The sequence below is a fragment of the Ammospiza caudacuta genome, chromosome 1, assembly GCF_027887145.1.
Source record: "Ammospiza caudacuta isolate bAmmCau1 chromosome 1, bAmmCau1.pri, whole genome shotgun sequence".
Taxonomy (NCBI): Eukaryota; Metazoa; Chordata; class Aves; order Passeriformes; family Passerellidae; genus Ammospiza; species Ammospiza caudacuta.
In genome coordinates this window covers 24,314,502-24,335,125 of record NC_080593.1, presented here as the reverse complement: position 1 = coordinate 24,335,125, position 20,624 = coordinate 24,314,502, and the positions used below count along the sequence as shown (strand labels likewise).

The window sequence follows — 20,624 nt, the reverse complement described above, 5'->3', positions numbered from 1 at the left end:
TAACAAACAATAGCCCCACAGTATAGTTTATTACTGTAAAAGCAGAAAGATACAATTTGTAAAACATAAAATTATCTGCTGTAAACAAAGCAGATAATTTCTTTTTGATTGAAAGAAAAATAAACCAAACAATCATACTGTAATTGACTTAGATGCCTTAATCAGTGCCAATTATGCTGTGGCTGCTATGGTTTACAGGGATTAGATAGTACTTTCTCTCACTTAAATTAGTTAAAACATTGTGTGAATGTTAATGATTTATTTGTCTGTAAATATGTTAGTAAATATGTTATAATTTTTATGTGTTCAACTAAGAAGTTACATACAAAAAATATTTTGATGTTTGACATTGGAATTAATTCTTAGTGTTCAGTTATATAATCGTTCTCATTATGCCTATGCTTCACCAAAAGTAGCTTTAAAATATGTAATATATATTTATAATTCATTTTCACACAGCTATAACAAGGTTAATGATAGGTGAGAATAATTATTTCCCAAGTTTGGTATTAGATGTGATATCTGAAATTTCTTCTCAGGAATAATTTTCTATGCAGTATAATTACTACTTTTTTGTTTAGAGAATCTATTTTGGTTTGCTAAAGGGAAGTTCTAAAAAGTCATAAGTTATGCTTTTAAAACAAATTCTAAATATTCAAATTCACAAGAATTGACTGATGCATCTCTACTTCAGCATTAGTTGGTCTCTCATCACTTCTGGTGTTTTCTTGAGGATAAATGCCTAGAAAAAAGGGTTAAAACAAATTTAGCTGAGAATGAAGTAGCAAGTTAATAAACAAAACCCGCCAATAACACCCCAATAAAAGCAAACTATTTTCCAAACCCTTTATGAAAATCTTTTCTTTGAAAAGGAAGTTTCATGTTGTTCTGCAGAACACTTCTTATAAGACCAAACTGTGAATCCCCAGCAGAAACTCAGCTGTTCCAGAAATACAGATAAAATGCACAAAGCAAAACAATACTTTGTGTCTCATCCCTTCTGAAAGTCTTGGTCTATTCATCACAATTCTCGGTATTGCCCACCACTACCAGCTTCTTTTAATCAACTGCTTTTATACTCATTCTGGTAATTGCTTGTTATCCATTTCCACACCACTGGCTTATTCATTATTTCCAGCAAAACAGTACAGACCTCATTTTATGGAAGTGATTTGTGTACAGCACATAACATAATTTCTTTTTAATTTTAATGGAGTTTGATTGAAATTTGATTCAAATTCAAATAATTAATTAAATTTTTCCTTTCTAAATTCATTTCAGTATAAGTGGATTCTATCTTTCTTGATTTCTTTGAAATTATAGTCATTAAAAAATAAATTGGAATTTAAAATACTGAAATTGAAAAGCATTGAAAAACACAATTTCACAAAGAAAATTTTGATGTAAAATCAGAAAACAGTGATGCAGAAAGAAATTTCTTCCTCTGTCAACACACTTTCCCAAATTTTTGTATTTCTGGAACAAAAAATACTTTAGAATTACATGAGTGTAGAAATAGCTACAAATGGTAGTCAGAATTCATTTCATAACAATATTTAGTAAGCTTCTTAAAACATTAATTTCAAAAAATAGCTTTCAATTTTTAAAAATTAAAACATTATCAGTTTTAAAAGAAATAAGGGATTTCTTAACTTCTGTATGTAAAAACTACCTTTGTTGATAAAAAATAAATGTACATTTACCTCTTCCAAAACAGAAATGTTACAAGAAGCATGTTTTATTTACAAACACAAAAGATTAAACCTTTTTAAAGCTTGTTATGAAAATATCTATAATGCACAGTGTACTTTTTCCAATTTATAACTATTCTAAAATGTATATTGTTTGAAGCATCTCCTTGATTTTGAACTTTAAAACAAATGTAGTAGAATTTATATTTTCAAATAATTCTGACAATTCAGGTAATAATTTCAGCCTCTACAACAAGTTGTTTTTAATATCATATATTTAACTGGTATTTACATTTAATCATGTTTGGAAATCTCTTCCTGAAATCACTTAACTTGTGGAAATTGAGAAAATTGGTTTAGGTAATTTTAGAGATTTGTATAGCTTCTTTATACTTTGGGACACAGAGTAGTTTGGCCACTTCAGATGGGGAGGAAAAAAAATAGTCACATCATTTTTTTAAAAAGTCCCTCAAAAAACTCTGAGGAGCATATAAAGCCACATTAACTATGTGACACTTTTCCGTTATAAATTCATTCCATTTGACACCATGGCAATCTTTCCTGACATCACCACACAGAAAGGCAGCTAGAACACTTTTAAAAGACAGAACAATTACATATGCTCCCCAAAAATATCGGGAAAATATATATTTGTAATGAAAAGATGATCTTGCATTGAATGCTGTTCAGTAGAAGAATGATAAACCGGCACATTTGAGCACAGAGGCAAATGTCAGGGTCCTGCAGAAATCTCTTTTCTACCTTCACCCTGAATGTGAGGCTGCATATTTATCTGGCCGAAGGACCCGGTGCCCCTCAGCCCCTCCTTGGGAGCAGCACAGTTAACAGAGCCCAACAGGAATTTAGAGATCCAGGAGGAGACAGCAACCAAGGCTTCACTTCTCCCTCCCAAAACTGAAACTCATTGCGTGTAAAGTGAGACAATAAATGCCTTTGGAACCCGGGGAGGGTTTTGTACCAAGCTTGTTACAGCTGCATAAGTATCAGGGAAAGGTGAAGAGGAAGGAGAAAGGAAAGGAAAGGAAAGGAAAGGAAAGGAAAGGAAAGGAAAGGAAAGGAAAGGAAAGGAAAGGAAAGGAAAGGAAAGGAAAGGAAAGGAAAGGAAAGGAAAGGAAAGGAAAGGAAAGGAAAGGAAAGGAAAGGAAAGGAAAGGAAAGGAAAGGAAAGGAAAGGAAAGGAAAGGAAAGGAAAGGAAAGGAAAGGAAAGGAAAGGAAAGGAAAGGAAATTACAAAACAAAAAAATGAAGCAAAAATAGTGTACATACGAACCTTATAATGTGATGTGATTTTTCACATCTTTTAAGAACAAATATTTGATCTGATTTGAATCTGTGAAACTTTCACATTTAAATATTATGGGGTTTGCTGTTAACTTCAGCATATTTTTCTGAGAAATCATGGACTTCAGAAGTTGATGAGAAATTTCTGTGATTTAAACTAAAAGTTTAAATCTAAAACTAACCAGTTTCCCCTCGCTGGCCCTCCAGGTGCTGCTTCTAAACCTCTTAGAAATAGGAAAGGCATGAGGAATTGCTGGGGTAAGTTTTGAAGTCAGTTTTTATTTAACCTATACAATTTAATATATGCTGGTTAGCACTGTGAGCCCAGCCGGAGTAATTATATGCATCTTTCATGATATGGATTATTTTCATTTGTACTCTATTTTATATATATATATATTTAGTTATTCTAAATCAGTGTAGAGCACCAAGTTCTAGACATACACTTTTTGTAGTTATAAAACCACTTAGTTAAATTACACTTCTCTCTGTAAAAGGGAGTTTGGGTCCACTCCTTCCCAGTTAAACTGGTGGTTCAAGAGTTGGATCATAATCATCCTTGAGGTCCAGAAGAGCATGTGCTAGAGGGTAGGGTACCAGCTGGGAGAACTGGGACCTAGGCCATATGCTTTTTCTCCATGGAGACAGAGTTGATTGGTATTTGTTTTGTGATTTTTTTCTTTATTTTTCCCTGTGGTGAATTTCAGTATTTGCAGGAATTGGCTCCATTCAGAATATTCTCTGCATCAGAAAACAGGCTGTTGGTGCAACCTACTCCTCGCACACCCTGCTCTCCTTGGCCCCCTGCCCCGTGCATCTCCAGCAGCAATTCTGTCGGGGCAAAGACTTCGCTGTGATTGGGGATTCTTCAGCAACGAAGTTTCTTGATGCTTCCCGAAAGCATTCACGGGTGCTTACTTCCTGCCCTCTGCGCTGTGAATGGAAAGTAGCAAATAATTTAAAAAGAAAAAAAATAAAAAAAAAATAAAAAAGAAAAAAAAAATAATAAAGCACAGAAGAACACAGAAGAATTCGCGTTTTTCTGGAGGGAAAAAAAAAAATTAAATATTTCTTTCCCATGATGAGGGCGGCCGGGGCGGGGGGGTGTGTGAAACAGAAACCCCACAAGGGTTATTTCCCAGCGCCGCGCACGCTGAGCTCTAGGAATGAGTCAGGCTCTCAGTGCTGCCGCAGCCGGCGGAGCCCGCGCCCGTGCAGCGCCGAGCGCGGCGGGGCCGGGCCGGGGCCGGGGCCGGGCCGGGCCCTGCCGGGACCCCCTGGGGCGCTCGCCCCGGGCCGTGCCTGGCCGCGGCGCTCGCGGCGACCCTTGCGGTATGCGGCTGCCTTTGGCAGGGGCACATGAAGGATTTCATTGAGTGTGAAGACAGAGAGCAGAGACAGAAAGCAGAAGGAGGCGGCTGCAGCCTTTGTAGTCGGGGAGGAATGCGGAAATGTTGAAGCACTATGTCAAACTTTTTTGAAACGGGGTCAAGTCACATTCAGCCAGCGTGGGAAAGCAAGGGAAAAAAAAAAAGTTGAGAGAAAAAAAAAAAAAAAAAGGCAGCAAGCTGCTGCTGCTCCCAGGCAGAACAGAGGCTGGGGGAGCGAGGGAGCAGCGGCAGCGCAGCGCCGGGGCAGCGGCGGAGCGGCGGCGCCGAGGGCCGGTGCCCGAGCCCCGCACCGCAGGCTGCGGCCGGCGGGGCTGCGATCGTGGCGCTGCAGCTCCCCGGGGGCCGCCGGCCGCGATTTTTATTTCGCGTTTTCCTTTTCCCCGGGCAGGGTGGGGGCGGGAGGAGCGGGCTGGGGGACGAGTGCGAGCTCCTTCTGCGCCAAGGTGCAGCCCGGCGGCGGCGGCGGCAGGAGGATGCGAGCCGAGGGCGGCCGAGCCGCGGATCAGCTACCTGTGTGGCCCGGGCGGCCGCTGCCGGGACCTGCCGGAGACATCGCCATGTGAAGGGGCAGACCCCGGGCCGGCTCTCCACCCCGCCTCGCTCAATGGGAGGTTTGTGTTAGAGAGGACTCACCCCCTCCCTCCCCCCCCTCCACCCCCCGGGGCTGAGGATTATTTGGGGAACTGGTGGCGGTGCAGGCGGCCGTGGCGCACACCAGGTAACGCGGGGCGCCCATGTGCTCCGCGCACCCGGCCCCGCGGCGTGGCCCACACGCCGTCCCCTCCCCGCCCGGCCCGGGAGCCCACGCCGCTCGCCCCCCCTCCCCGCGGGCGGCACCGCGGACGCGTCCCTTCGGCGGCCGGGCCGGGGTAGTGCGCCCCGCGGTGCCGCCGCAGCCGCCTCGGGGTCGGTGCGGGGGCGCGGAGGGGCCCGCGGGGGGAAGGGGTGCCCTCAGGGGGAGCCGCCGGGGGGGTCCTCTCTGCGTCCTGCCGAGCAGCGGAGCCGGGCCCCCCTCCCCGCCCCGTCCGCTGAGAGGAAGCGCGGGGACGCGGCTCCCCGCGTGTCCCCCGCCGCCACCCCCCGCCGCCTGCGGGGCGCCCGCGGAGGGGGCAGCGGCGGCCGGGGGCGGCCCCGGTGCTCCGCCGTGCCCGGGGAGGGCGAGCACGGGTAAGTTTCCACGCGGCCGCGCCGGGGCAGAGGCCCGCCGGCCCCGCCGCCACGCACGCGCGGTGCCGCTGCCCGCCGCTCGGGGGCGCCCTGCCCGCGGCGCGGGGCCGGAGGGGCGCGGGCGGCCGCGGCGGGGGCGCGGGGCGGGCTGGGGTCCCCCCGCGCACCGGGCTCGGGCAGGGGTTGCCCCGCACACCGGGCTCGGGCACGGGTACCCCCTCACACCGGGCTCCGGGGGGCCCCCCACGGCGGCCCGCGCTCGGTGTCGCCCGGTGATGCTGCAGGCGGGGGGCGCCGGGCTGCCCGGTGGCTGGGGCGATGCGGTGCCGTGGCAGATGTGCTGGGAACTGAAGCCGGCGAGGCAGGGAGCCGCCTCCGGCTGCAGCCGAGGAGAAGGGTTGAGCAGTGGGCACAGGTTTCCTTCAGATTGCGCTTTTCATCTCCAGCTGAGGTGTAAGGTCAGCTAAGTGTGCGGAATAGCCGTCGCGCTTTGTGCTTCAATTCCACATAAGAGATCCCCGACTCACCTATCTGGGACTCATTCATCGTAGCGCGGTAAAAATGTGGTGTAGGACAGGGCTACAATCCTGGAGGTCACTGTATCGCTGTGTTAAAAAGGGTCAGAGGGAAGGGAGGAACTGATGTGGAGCTTTGTCAGGGGAGAGGGTTTGCAGTCCTGCAGAAAGTGGATGAAACTGGATGCAGAAGTGCTTCTGCTCTCCAGCCTCATGCACTCTGCAGCAGAGCATGCTGTTCCTGAAGACATCTTTCACCATGCTGCTTTGCAAAGAGCTGCCAGTGACACATGTAGCAGTACACACAGCCAATACTCTTGCTTGTTAGTAAATTTGCTAAAGTGCGTATTTCTGAACCTATTTCAGTGCACAATGCTTCATAGTGTATTATTGCCATCTCAGTCTGCCTGTATTTCTTCTCTCCACAGGTGCTTTGTTTCTTGCAATGTGTTCATGATCTTTCCATGAAGGCCTTAGCATATGAGAGAGCAGACCAAGGCAGAAACCTCCAAATGCTATTATTTAATAGCAAGTGTCAGTAATATAGCAAAATACATATCCAGGACTCCACCGCGTTAAATGAGGAAAACTTGGGAGTCCTGAAATCCTGACATAAGTTCTTGGAGGAGCGCTTCCTCTCACACATGCCTAGCTAGCTCTGCCATCCCCATCACCCATGTGTCATGGGGTCATTTTTAGGCCATTCTCAGTGAAACCCCTGAGGATGGTGTTGCTCTGTAGCCGAATGCGTACCTACCCTTCTGCGCAGACCCTGATAACTTTGTAGTGTATCAGCCACTCCGGGACCTTGATACATATGTCACCCTCATGGTTCGCGTCTTCCTTTCCACCATGATTTTGCTTTGCATATCTGTATTAGCTTAATTTTAGCAGGTTTTGAACAATGCAAAGTCATGAAGTAAACTAAACTAAACTCAATTTTTTTTGCTTGGTTTGTCCTCCAGATTTGTTTGGCTTTACACAGGCAATGCTCCCAAAGACTGTATGATAATTCCTGGTGGCCAAAAGCAGAGGCGCATTGTGGCCAGTACAGAAAAGGAGCAAGAACAGGAGGGCAGGAGCTTCCTGCTGCCTCTCTGGCAGAGGCACCAAGTGCGTGGCCTGTCTGCATCCCAGCAAAGTACTGATTTTCGAAAAGTAAGTGAGACTGAGAGCCACCTCGGGGCACTTGGAGAGGAGGAAGAGGACTGGTGCCAGCATGGATAAGGACAGCACAAACCTGGCTGACCAGCAGTATGAGTGTGTGGCTGAGATTGGGGAAGGAGCCTACGGGAAGGTGTTCAAGGCTCGAGACTTGAAGAACGGAGGTCGCTTTGTTGCGCTGAAGCGGGTGCGGGTGCAGACCAGCGAGGAGGGGATGCCGCTGTCCACTATCCGAGAGGTGGCAGTTCTGAGGCACCTGGAGACGTTCGAACACCCCAACGTGGTCAGGTGAGGAGGTGGGACACTGTCCTGATCAGTGAGGTCCTGGGTACAGTACATGGATTGGGTGAGTGAGAGTTTGGGGGCATAAATGGAATGGACACTAGTTTGGGTTTGTGGCTGGAGTGAGCACTAAACTGTGTGCATGAAGTGTGGTTTGAGGTTTCAACAGGCCATGGTGCTGCCTGCCAGACCTCACCTCATCCCTGTGCGTTGCCTCCCACACACACAAACACCCATCTCCAGAGGCATAGGTGTGTGATTTAAGTGTTGGAATGGATGGGCAAGGAGCCATATATATACTATTTCCTCAGGCATGAGAGAAAATGAAAAAAACCCCAACCTCTCCCTGGTTTTGTGTGACCTATTAGTACTGCCAGTTGCAGCTGATTTTTACCAGCTCTGTTGATTATAGAAATTACAAGAATGAGAGTAGTAGTGGAATGTACATTCTGCCTTTTTAGGTTCTTTTATAGAGAGCTGTAGATTACGGTGTTAAAAAGAAGCAACAGCTTAAGACTTCAAGCTTTTCAAGCAGCCTTAGGGTTGAGTGCTGTTTGGTACTAATTTTCACCATGAGCTGTTGATTCTGCTACCAAGAGGGCAAAAGTAGAGGTGTCAGACCTTTCTCTCAAAATGGTGGCAGTGGCCCCAGGATGTCCTTTCTGTTGTGTCAGTAGCATAAATCCTGGATAAGTGGCCTGTGCTCTCAATGATAAAGCTAGCCCTACTGTAACCTCTTACATTTTTCTATAGCTAGAAGCCTTCAGCAGCCTGTGAGCATCTTTTATTAAAATTGTGAACTTTAAGAAGTAAGTTTCTCTTTGCAGATACTCACAATGAAACTGGTCAGTATCTTGCTGGTGGTGCTGTATTAGCAAGAGTATTTCCATTCTTTGTCTTACTTACATGCATATTACACAGCAAAAGGAAAACATTTTTGTACGTCACTAACACCAAGACTCTTTCAGTCTTAGAGAAATAGATACTCTGAACTCACAGGTGAATTTCAAAATGCCTTACACGTGTAATCGTCATTTTTTGTAGGGTCTGAGATCAGGGGCTGTTCATTAGGCACAAAAGGAAAGATGAGACAGAGAATAATATATAAGTTACGAAAGTCAGTTGCTAGAGATGAATTCACTTTTGTTCATTTCAAGGTAGTGTAATGTGACAGTCTTCTTTATGTCAAAACTGACAGAGTACATGTATTCTGAAATGCTGACCATGGAGTGCATGTCATCAGTCTCACTTTAGTGGCAATGGGACACACAGGCTGCAGCTCACACTTCCATTGCTCATCAAGCAAATCCACAATTCAGTTAATAAGCATTATCTTGGCTGGCACCTAGTAATGGCAGAGGCTTAGTCAGTATACTTCAAAAGTTGGCATCCTATGTTTGATCACTGGATCAAGTGACTTGGTTTAGAGGAGCACACGCAAAGTTGGTCCTTAGCAGTAGAGGAATAATTGGGAGCTGTCAAAATCTTTGAAATGCAGCCCATCAGTTTATGGGAGAAGATGAGGATTTAGTTGTCCAGGCTTAGGCATTTATATATTTGAAAGCTAAATCTTGTTTGGGAATAATTGAACATAATAGTTAAGAATTTTTCTACCATTAACATCTTTCCATGTGATATAAAAGATCTTTTTAAGAGCTTTCTAATCTTGAGTGCAGCTAAATGATTGAAATAGAGTTCTTGTTTTTTAAAGAGCTATTTGATGAACTGACTATGCAACTGCATGCTTTTGCTTGATACAAGTGCAGTTGAATCTCAACAGAGCATTGCATAAATACATTGAAGCTTCAAATATTTTTACAAGCTTGAATGAAAACTCTGCAAAGCAGTGAGTATTTCAAGCAGCAATATGAGAATGTAATTTTAATATAAAAATCTGTGAAAGTGTGTTTCAGGTCCGCATAGTGGTGTTGTGAAGCCTGTACCTTTTGCCATAAGCAGCATTTGAGACACAAGGGGCTGGCTGGTAATGTATCAAGGTGTTTGGGACATTGGTTGCACACCTTTTTCCACAAAAAGGCAGAAGATAAGCAATTCCAAACATTATTTCTTCCAAAATGTGAGGAATGCTATTTCTCACATTTTATCATGTCCTTTGTCCATATTTTAACCTGTAGGGCAGATAAGGAGCCCTCTGGAGAGACTGGAATCATGTCCTTCAAATGGACAAATTATTTGAAAACATTTTAATGGCCCAGTTCTGTTACAAAATATGGTAGAAGAGTTTGCAATTTATAGAAATTAAACATCTATTTTTGTGTTATGTAAATATACTCAGGAAAGGAAATACTATAAAAGAAGTTCTGCAATTTTAAGCAGCTGATCTAACGGTACTTATTGAACATATTATGATCAAAATATTTTAATTGTTTGGGCATGCATTCTGGAAACTGATATCATGGCCAGGCTAATTAAATTCCAAATGCATTGTCTGCATACTGGATTAAAATATACATTGTTTTCCCAGCACTGAGATAACAGCACAAAAATTTTAAACTAAATATTTTTGATTTTGAGAGGACCTTTCATTTTTTTCTAAATATTACAAGCAGCTGGCCTGAGAGAACTATGCTGGACCTGCAGATACTGTGTTGTATCTGTTACCTCTGAGTAGTGGCATGTGTGATCCATGAGTTGCTCAATGCAAGCCAGCAGCCATTCAGTGAGTCAAGATTTAGACAGACTTTGTACAGATGAGCTGCCTGGGCCCTGTGGTCGGCTGTGCTGCTCTGGCATCAGCTGACAGCAGAGATCTCAGGCCACATGAACTCAGGCAGAGGTGTCATTTTCAACTCAAATGGCACCTCTGGGCTTCTCCAGAGACTGCAGTGGGGATTTCAGCAGCCCAGGGCTTCTCTGTGGCCGTGAAGTGGAGCTGGATGTGAAGACCAGTTTGGCAAGGAAAGGCCCAGTGCTTTGCAGGCATTGGTAGAGCTCCATGGCTTTGCTGGCCACAGGACCAGGGTTCAGGACTAGCAGTGCTCCTCCAGCCCAGGTTTGTCCTAACAGTTGTAGAATCACTTCTCTGAGAAATAGTTAGAGCCAAAACTGGTTGCCAGTGCTTGGTACTAGGGCTAGAAGAGAATTTTCTCCATAGGGGAAAGGTGTTTAAATAGCCCAGAATAATTTTAAACATAATATTTATCATATTTTTCAATGTTACTGTTTGCTAATTTTGAGAGCTTTGTTTTGTGTTTCTTTGTTCCAAGTGCAAGAAAAGCACCAAAGGGAAATATAATCTTCATCAGAACAATGATGGTATTGAAAATCTCTGTACTGTAATGGAAATACGGAGGACTGATTTAAATTTTTATAAGACTGTTAAGAGTAGTGTATAGAAAGGCATGGAGAAAAGGCAGTTAAAATAATTGCTATGTGCTTAAAATCCCTTCCTGTTCACATTTACCCTTTTTATAGAGCTCCTCTCGGACAGGACACCTTACTCTATTCTATTTATTTTCACAAAACAAAGTTTAAAATAGAATCTTGAAGAGTAGAGCTTACTGTAAATCAATCTGAAAATAACTATGTCATGGGCTTGGAAAAGTCCCTTGTAGCTGGTAGGATGATCAAGGTGCTCCTCTAGATCACCTTTCAGATGTAATACTTGAATAAAACTTTATTATATACAGTAGGTAAATCTGGCAAAAGTTGGTCCAGCAGTTCCATAGCTTAGTACTGTTCTAGTTGGGAAAAATGAAACATATGTCGATAAAGAACAGACTTTGCCAGGAATAAATGACATATTAGATTCAGGAAATTCCTGTGTGTAAAACTCTGCTGCAAGATATCTGTAAAAATTCTTCTTGTGATTATAATGCTAAATTCAGCTGTATCTTGCATTCATTTTATCTCTCTCCTGCTGGTAATCAGATGAATAATTTCCCCTGTATCTTAGTCATCATCAAACTGTGAATTTGCACTCTGGGAAGGTGATATGCAAGGCAGACTACTGTAGTTCTTGGCATGCTAGTTTTCTATCATATTTATAATTCTATTTAACAGTTTTAATAGCATTAAACCATAAGCAAATTGAACAAAAATGCAAAGCTGTATATTTTTGCTTCCTATCTCATAACTTTTCTTTTATAAATACAACTTTTTCAATATTTTCATGGTTTAATAACTTCCAGTATTTAAATAGCTGAAATGATGTTGAATATGACCTATTAAAATATAGTCTAGTCTGGGTTGTTATTTCAAAGGTAAGTGTCAGAGTAAGTGCCATTCAAAGTGATCATAACCTTGTAAGAAATGAAAGACTTGATTCTCTCTTTCCTGATACCTTGCAGAATATTTGCTCCAGCTAACTGACTTAGGTTCTACAGAATGATCCACCTGGAAGTCTGAATCTATTCCTCATTCTTTTTTGTGTACAAATCAGTGGGGGGAAAAGCAGTAATTATGACTATTTGCAAAATTACGCCATGTTCAAGTTTTTATGTTATTTTATATCCACTGCACTATAAGTGGCACTGTAAACTGCTGACTGCAGTACAGCAGGCATGTCATGCTGCCTTTTCCCTGCTACTGCAATCCTGTGGTCCATGCTGTTGTCTCTTGGTTTGCACTTGGGTGCTTGGTGGAGCCCCTCAGCTGACTGCCCTGGCAAGGCCCCCTGAGTGTTGGGGGAGAGGCTGGCACACACATCACTCCCCATCCCTGCATATGCTGACATGAAGACCAGCACTTGCTTTACCTTGCCCAGAGGCCCCAGAAGTGTGTAAATGGCTTGGGGCTTAAAGTTTCCTTGTACCTTGAAGGTATTTTTCTAAGTGTCTTGAAGTTCCCTGTCTGACCTGGTAGACCATTCAGGACATACCAATAGCAGATCATCAATACCTAGTTAACCTTTTGCAAAACAATTTGAACATGTATTTGTTTTGCTTTTTTTCTGTTTTTAGACTGAAATTTTGGGCAAGCATACAGAGGGAAAAAAATTCAGAAGGCAGTAGCTAATTTTATTTCTCTTTCTAATTTTTGGTGATGCTGTTGCTGGCTTCTGGCTTTATTACTGTACTGTTAATAAGTTGAAAGGATGATCTTCTCAAAATCATTGAGATGTTCCATCCTGTCAAGTGAAACATTTCTATTTTAGGGGGTGTTTGTCTCTAGTGAATTCTGCTTCCTTCCTTCTTTTTTCTGCCAAGCTAATGTTAAACTTCTAGTCTGTGAGGTCATTCTTGCACATCAGCAGTGTGCTGTATTGTGTGATACAATTTATTTTTGTGTAGCATCACTCAATATGACATCTGGCAAGCCCCTAGAGACAAAGAAATGGTGATCATTGCATTGCTAGTTAGAAAGATTGTCTTGCAAACAGAAAGAGTAAAATAAGATGCAGGGATGGAGTGGAGCAGAAGAAACTGAACTTGAAACTTGCCAAGTATTTGTGTGGCAGATGAATCTCAGCTGAGGTAGAAATGATGGATGAGTAATGGGAAGGAAAAACTGAATGAGCTTCAGAGTCAGTTTTAGTCTCACACAAACAGGATCATCTTCAAGGCAGATGTGACGACGGGAAGTGCCTTGGCCAGGGAAAGGCATTTCCAGGCTGGAGAGCAGTTCTGGTCAGAAGGCAAGGGAGATCATCCCTGTACTGACTGGCCATTGCAAGGGACACTGCAGAAGTCTTGGGAAGGAAGGGACTGCAAATATTGGCTTCTCTGATGGCTGGAGGGAAAAGGAGAATGATAGGGTTGCCACTGAACAGGGCACATAGGTCTTGGGGAAATTTGTTGTCAGAGGACATTGGGCAGAGTGAACATGAGTGCTGGCCTGTCACCATCTGCTTGCAGCCTTGCAGTCCACAGAATGAACATGTACTGAGAAGACAAGGATATTCTTGCCAATCATATGAATTGTTTGTTAGTTAGAGATGTGATGATTTAATTTTAATACATGATCTGGCAGAAACAGGACAAGATAAGAGCATGTCAGGAAGGAAGGGCTGAGTATGGAATGGACTTCTGAGCCTTAGGAAGTTCAGTTTCTGGAATGAGTACAAGACCATTTTAAAAAAGTATTTTATCTCATTCTAAATCTAAGTTTTTTACAAAAACCATCTTTCCAGTCTTTGTATGAGTAAATGTTAGTAATTTTAGGTTATGTCTAATACTCTCTTCCTTCTTTGAATCTGTGAATGATTATGTCTGTGCTCTTCTTGAAGATATTTAGCCTTGCTGGGTCCTGCCTGGAAGGAAAAACCAACTTCTTCCACCATAACCATTGCTGATGGCAGGCTGTGACTTCCAGGGTATGGAGTGGGGTCTAGGATTCCAAACTGAGCCTTGAAAAGGTTTGGATGCCAGGGGAGAGGATAGTCCACACTTACAGACGAAGGCCAGGGGTAGATTCATTGGGCCTTTCCAGCTTGCTTCACGGTACTCACTTCTGGCTGAAGCGTGGAACAGAGCAGGGAGAAGAGAAGTTGCTGTCCCAGGGTTTAAAAGAGAGCGGGCTGGACCTGGAGTCTGTGGCTCAGCAAAGCACTGACTATGTCACTCAGGTGGGCTTGGTGGGATTTAAGCTGTTTGAAGCTTAGCATAGATCTAAGTGCATTATCAAATAGAAATAGCTATGATGCTAAGAATGCGCTGAATTTTAAAACATCTTTCTGGCTAGAGTTCAGGGACAATGTATGTCAGAATACAAATCACAGATACTGATTCTTATTCATGTATTAGATTAAAGCCTTATTTCTCGAGAATATTTCTATTAGAAGTTAAAATGAATCATGCAGAATAAGTAATATAACTATCTTGGCAGAGTAGTAACATGAATTTGACATCAAGAGTAATTATTTGTCATTGTAGTAATTCTTAGGTGATGTAATTTAGTTCTGAAGCTTTAAAATTACTCTATGAAGTTTTGTAACAGTAAAGAAAATAGAGGTTGCAGTTCATTCCAAAACTTCTCTGTGTAGAGGATTTAGTTTGCTTGGTATGAAATCTAGTTATTTTCTAGTATTGCTGAACAAGTTGATTGTTAATGATCTAACAAATTATAAGAAGGTAAGTGTGCCCATATACATATATAACTAAGCTGTGTTTTTTCTTTTAAAAGAGAGAAGATCCCTCCACTTATACCTGTTCTTCATATCTTCTTATAATCTGAAAAATACTTCTAATTATGCAGGCACAATTATTTAACAGGTATACCTTTAAACTCTAAAGAATTGGTATTTAATAAAGAACCTCTTCAGAATTTTCCAAGGAGTGTTTTTGCCCATCATGTCGTTTGACATTTGCCATTTGGGAAACTGCTGTTTGGGAAGCTGTTGATGAGATGATTGTCAAAGAATGGAAGTGTGACTGTTGATTTCCGAACTCTTTTCAAAATACCTCATTGCATCCAAATTATTTGTATTGATTTTAATATTTATTTATTTACTCTTCACCTTTGAAAATTTGCCCCATCATTAGAAAAAAAAAGGGAACAATCTCCTAAATAATCCCTTTAAAATCAGACCTTAAGTTTCTAAAAACACAGTTGTGTTTTCTTTAGGCAGCATAAAAAATGTTTTATATGAGTAGTAAGAGGCTCTTTCATATGATGCTTTAGATGTCTTTTTAGGGTTTCACAAGAAGATGGGTTTCTATTCTCTGAAGTATCTCTGATACTTTTTAGGATGAGGTGAATGTTTCTCACAGCGGAAAACAGGGTGTGCCAGTTTGCTGGTATTGGTAGAGTTGTCCTTGGGTGGGTTTCCCATGGCATACCTAGCTAACAATCTATGAGCTTAGCAAAAAGTTCTGTGCTGTGTTAAAAGGGTTCATACCAACACTGACTGCTTATTACTCTGGATCATCATTAACAGGTGACTGATCTTCTCTTAATAAAAGAAAATAAAAAACTAACTCAGACATGAATTCATCTTTACAGGAGTTTCCCATATTTAATGATTGAAAACTCAGTTCTAGTGTAAATGAGTCATACTGTGTTTAAGTGAAACCTATTGAGTTTAGACTTTTGAAACATTAGTCAGTGCTGAATATTACATATTTTGATAGAAACAGAGAAATGAAGTAAAAAATAGAGTGGAAAAGCCTGCATGATTTTTTTCTCTCTTTTATGTGAAACTTTGGCTAGTCTTTTAATATCTATTTGAAGTGTGGTCCATGTGATAAATTGCTGTTTAACAATGCCAGAGAACTCCCTTTTCCCTGAAATCAATTAATTATAAACTGGAAATTTCAGTACTTTGTTCAGTGTTTCTTAAGTTAGCATATTTCTGGGAGCTTTCTGTGATCGTAATTCCTAGCTGGACTGGTGCTTTTGTTTCTCTTCATCTGTGGAGCCAGGGCTCTACTGTAAGGATAGAATTCTATCACTTTTTTTTCCACATTTGATGTGGTATTTTGCATACAGCTGCAGAGTAGACAGTTACCTTTGAAAAGAACATTTGGCTGGTTTAATTTGATTAGAGCAAACCACCTCAATCATTACTGAACTAAGACCGTTTTCACTTTAACTTGGCTGTAGGAGTTGGGAATGTACTGACTGTGCTCAGATATTTGGGGGAGGACTCATTTGGCTACACAGCTCCTGCTGAAGTGAAACAACCTCAGAGGACCTTGCATACTCTGCTCTTTCCCAATAAAAAGGGAGGGCTTTGAAGCCATTGAATGTCACATTTAACTTTCTCTCATTGTGACAAGGAGTTGAATTCCTTTTCTTCAAAAAATATTGGAAATGTTTAATGCACAGAAATACAGAATCATACATTTTTTAAAAACACCATGAGACTAAAACCATACATATGATATGAAAGTCTTACATTTACAACATATTTAAAACATGCCTAGCAACAGTATTTTGAATAAAGTTGTAATAAATTCCGACATATAAATAGAAATATGGTGGGATTCTCATAAATACATTATATCCAAGTTAAAATTTAATCCCTTTTAGTAAGTCTCAGTAAGATTCCCACTTTTTTTCATGGTGTTTTGATTTTCTGCCTCTTTCCATATCATATAAACATATTGGGGTAGTTTTTATGTTGCATATTAAAGATCAAAATAGATACTTAAGATTCACAGTACTGTATATTCTGTGTGATTTGTGCTTTTCATTTTCCCTCACTGATGATCATATCATTTTCCTAGAAAAACTCTCGTGGCTGTCTAGAATATAAATATGTCTCAAATAACAGACATTCAATAAATTGTAGTCAGCTGGTATTCTCTAGAAAATACAGTTCTGATCTTTAAGTGCCCTGACTTTGTGATAGTGCATCATCATGCAATATTTGAGAGGATTACAGCTGAAGGAAGAGTTTCTGCTTCTTCTTGCATTATTTTCCAAAAAGCAATATGCATAGTTAGCTGTTCATCTGTGTCAGCAGCCTAATGGCAGAATTGCATACACATCTTCCAGCTAATCCAAGAATCAAGCTGCAAATTTAGGGCTCGAGTTTCCACTGGGGAATTGAAGGGGCTACCCTGATTCAAACAGCTTTGGTTGTTCAAATCATAAAATCCTAATGTTAAATTGAACAGAAATGCACAGCACAGGCAAACTGTGCAGAGGTGTCCCATCAAACATGCATGTTTGAGACTTCACCATTCAGAGTTTACATGCTTCAACTATTGAGTTCACCAAACTGGGGTACAACAATTCGTTAGGTTTTTCACTGAATTAGATTTAGCATTTCTGTTTCACTCCTAATTACACTTCCTTTTTGTGCCATAAATAATTCCTCTCTAACTCAGTATGTTTAAATACTTGGTGTCTGCTTCTGTGTTGTCACCTGAGCATCTTGTCCAACATTATCTCTCAAATTCCAGGTTGCATCACAGATACATTGATTTCAGTGCAGTGTACATGTCCTTTCTTCAAGGGCAAATGCTTCTAGTGCAAATGCTTCTAGAGCTACAGTTAGAGACTTTGCTGTACTGTTTTGAAGTTTATGTCTAATGTTACTCACTAACACAGCTCTAGAACCTTTATTACTGATTTCCAGGTTCTTTCAGGACAGCGAAAGTCAATGACCTGTATTCCTTCTCTGTGTTAGGAAGTAGATTATAAAGTGAATCTCGTTTTGCCAACTTTTATCTATCAGCATAGTTTGTATTTGTGAACTTTATGACATAGAGATTAGGCAACATCTGCACTTTAATTAGTGTGTTGTTTATCCTTAGATAACCTTCTAGATTGTTCATGGAGATAGGCCTACCCACTGATCTTTGTGGTTTCCTTACAGACATCTTTAATCAATTTGTTGCCTCACTGTTTATCTCTGCTTTTTATAAAATGCTGAGCAACAAGTTTTGATCAAAGCAGTAATACCCATATCCAGACAGGTTGGAATCAATGACTATGGTCTGAAAATTAGAATGATATGTCTCATTAAATTTAAGGCAGAGCCCAGACAAGTTAGTACTTCTGCAGAACTGAGCACCTTTATCTCCTAGATAGAATAGAATCCCATTCATCCTACTGACTTTATGTTTGTAGCATAGTTTAAAAAAAAAACTATGCCATTACCTGGCATTTCTCAATTCTCTGTTGCTTATTATTCATATTGTCTCTATTCTTAAGAACTCAAGAAGGTTTTATTACTTTCAAATTTTATTTGGTCGAATTAAAACATTGCTTAGAGATGTCAGTTATTTCAGAAGCAAATATTTGTACAGAAGTGAAAAAATACAGCAGTGAGACTAAAACTGAAGATCATGGCAGTACAAGAACAAGAAGAGTTAGGATTTGCACAGAAGAGGCAGGTAATCCATTGGACTAAAAATGAAAGGTATTTGTGGATATAGATAAATGGCAGACAGGTGAATGACAGTGATGGGGGAGTTTTCCTAGAAGACATTTAAAGACATTTAAGGTATACTGGAATATCCCAAATCAAAAGGATATTGTGATGTCTGTAAGAAAATAGAGTTCGAAGAGTGCTTGGTTTCCAGTAACCCAAAGTTGAGAGTGAGCAAGACTATTCTGCAGAAGCAAAGCTTAAGTCATGAAAAACACAAATAATCTTTTGCTGTCATCGATGGCAAGGATCTTGAACCTGTGATTCTAGAAGAAGCACTAAACTAAGTTCATGAAAATACTCATAAAGCACAATTTAACCACTGTTCATAGTAGAAAAAGTTTAAAGACAAATAGATAAGATTTAAGGACAACACTTAGAGGTACAATCAATGAAGTAGCTCTTCCTGGAGTACAAAAAAGAGAGATCACTCTCTGCATAGCCTGAAGTAATTTTGAATAGCTGATTTAAGAAATTCTAATAGTCAAGACACACAGTCATAGTGCCCACAATAATTAAGTCTGACATTTTTTGGAAAAGGGATGGTTCCCAAACTTGACATAGTAACAATAGGCTTTAGAATGGAGAGATTAAGAAACAAGAAGTAATTCAAAAATTTAGCAGTCAAGAGGAATGATTTGAAGTCTTAGATTTGTAATGATGGGTAGTTAAATAGAGAGTTGCAGCAGCACAGTTTTTGTCACTTGGGTCATACACCATTCCTTTACATCCATGCTCTCTCCAGTCACTGAAATCCTGGCTGCTGTTTTGATCTATATCCTCCTCCTGGAGGGTATAGATACAGCAGGATGCTAGATACAGCAGGACAGTTTAAGGTTATTGGATTCTTAAACTCTCTGGAGGAATGGGTGATGTTTGAGGGCGACAAGGACTTTCTTTATGGCTGTGCTCCAGTGTATTGTGATGGACTCACAAGAGGTACACACAGCCATGCATACCAAGATAGGGATGTGAGGTAATTGTGATTAGACACTTTATTGATCTGAATATTAAAAGTGTATTCCATTTTAGTCATTTGGGGTCTCCCCATACTGAGTGCAGAGTGAGCATGTGCTTTAGGAGAATAATTCGTCCAACTCATCCTTGGTGCCCATGCTGGAGTACAGTGAATTGCTCTCTGGAAATGCTCGTTTTGACTCTAGAGGGAGCCCAGGTGGACAAGCTTGAGAAGTGGGGCCATGGGAAGTCTCGTGAGGTTTAGCAAGACCAAGTACTGGTGCTGCACCCGGTTTAGGGCAAACCCCAGTATCAGCACAGGCTGGGGATGAAGGGATTGAGGGCACCCCTTTGGAAAAGGAGCTGGGGGTGCTGGTAGATGAAAGGCTGGACATGACCCATCCATGTGCACTCACAGCCCAAAAGGTCCTGGACTGCATCCAAAGCATCAGGGTGAGGGAGGGGATTCTGTCCCTCTGCTCTGCTCTGCTCTGGTGAGGGAAACCCCACCTGAACACTGCATCCAGCTTTGGGGTCCCCAGCTTGGGAAGGATATGGACCTGTTGGAGCAAGTCCAGAGCAGAGCCACTGAGTTGGTTGTAAGGATGGAGCACCTCTCCTGTGAGAGAATGCTGAGAAATTTATGTTTGTTCAGCCTAGAAAAAAGAAGGCTTTGGTATGATCTACATGTGTCCTTCCAGTACCTGAAGGGAGCCTACAAAAATGAAAGAGGGAGGACTTTTCGCAAGGGCTTGTAGCGACAGAACAAGAGAGAGTGGCTTCAAACTAAAAGCAGGTGGGTTTAGATTAGATATTAGGAATTAGATATTAGATATTAGGAATTTCTTTACTGTGAGGGTAGGTGACTCATTCAGCAGCTTGCCCAGAAAAGTGGCAGGTGGCCACATGGATGTGTTCAAGGACAGACTGGATGGAGCTGAGCAGCCTGGCCTAGTGAAGGGTGTGTGGTAGGAGCATTGGAAGTAGATGATCTTTTAAGTTCCTTTCCATCCCAAAACAGTTTATCATTCCAATGTAGGGTGGCCATCCAAATGTAGCTGGCTCAGTCTCAATGAGATTAATGCCAGTCAGTAAAGTTTGAAGGTGAAAAGTGGAAGTGCTGGTAGAGAGTTTGTGCAGTAACAGATGTCACAAAATCAAATAGGAAATTATTTTGGGTGTAGGGGAACAAAACATTAGTATAGAAATCAGAGGGTAACTTGGATTACAAGAATTTAGATGAAAGACAAACTGAGTATTACAGGGGAAATTTTTTTTAACCAAAGTCTATTGTACATGAATTGTTGGTAGGAATTTGTACAAGGCATTTGTTTTTATCACTTGGCAAAATTTATGCACTTTCTGTAGTAGGGGAC

The 20,624-nt window shown here is 41.6% G+C and overlaps 1 protein-coding gene across 1 annotated transcript in view; it reads left to right on the top strand.

Moving 5' to 3' along the window:
* The first annotated feature begins 4,797 nt into the window (after positions 1-4,797).
* CDK6 (cyclin dependent kinase 6) overlaps positions 4,798-20,624 on the top strand; it is a 136,298-nt gene continuing 120,471 nt past the window's right edge. The window contains exons 1-2 of the mRNA XM_058821055.1: positions 4,798-4,994; positions 7,031-7,517. Of these exons, the coding sequence (XP_058677038.1) occupies positions 7,285-7,517 (233 nt within the window). The 5' untranslated portion in view covers positions 4,798-4,994; positions 7,031-7,284. The remainder of the gene's footprint in view (positions 4,995-7,030; positions 7,518-20,624) is intronic.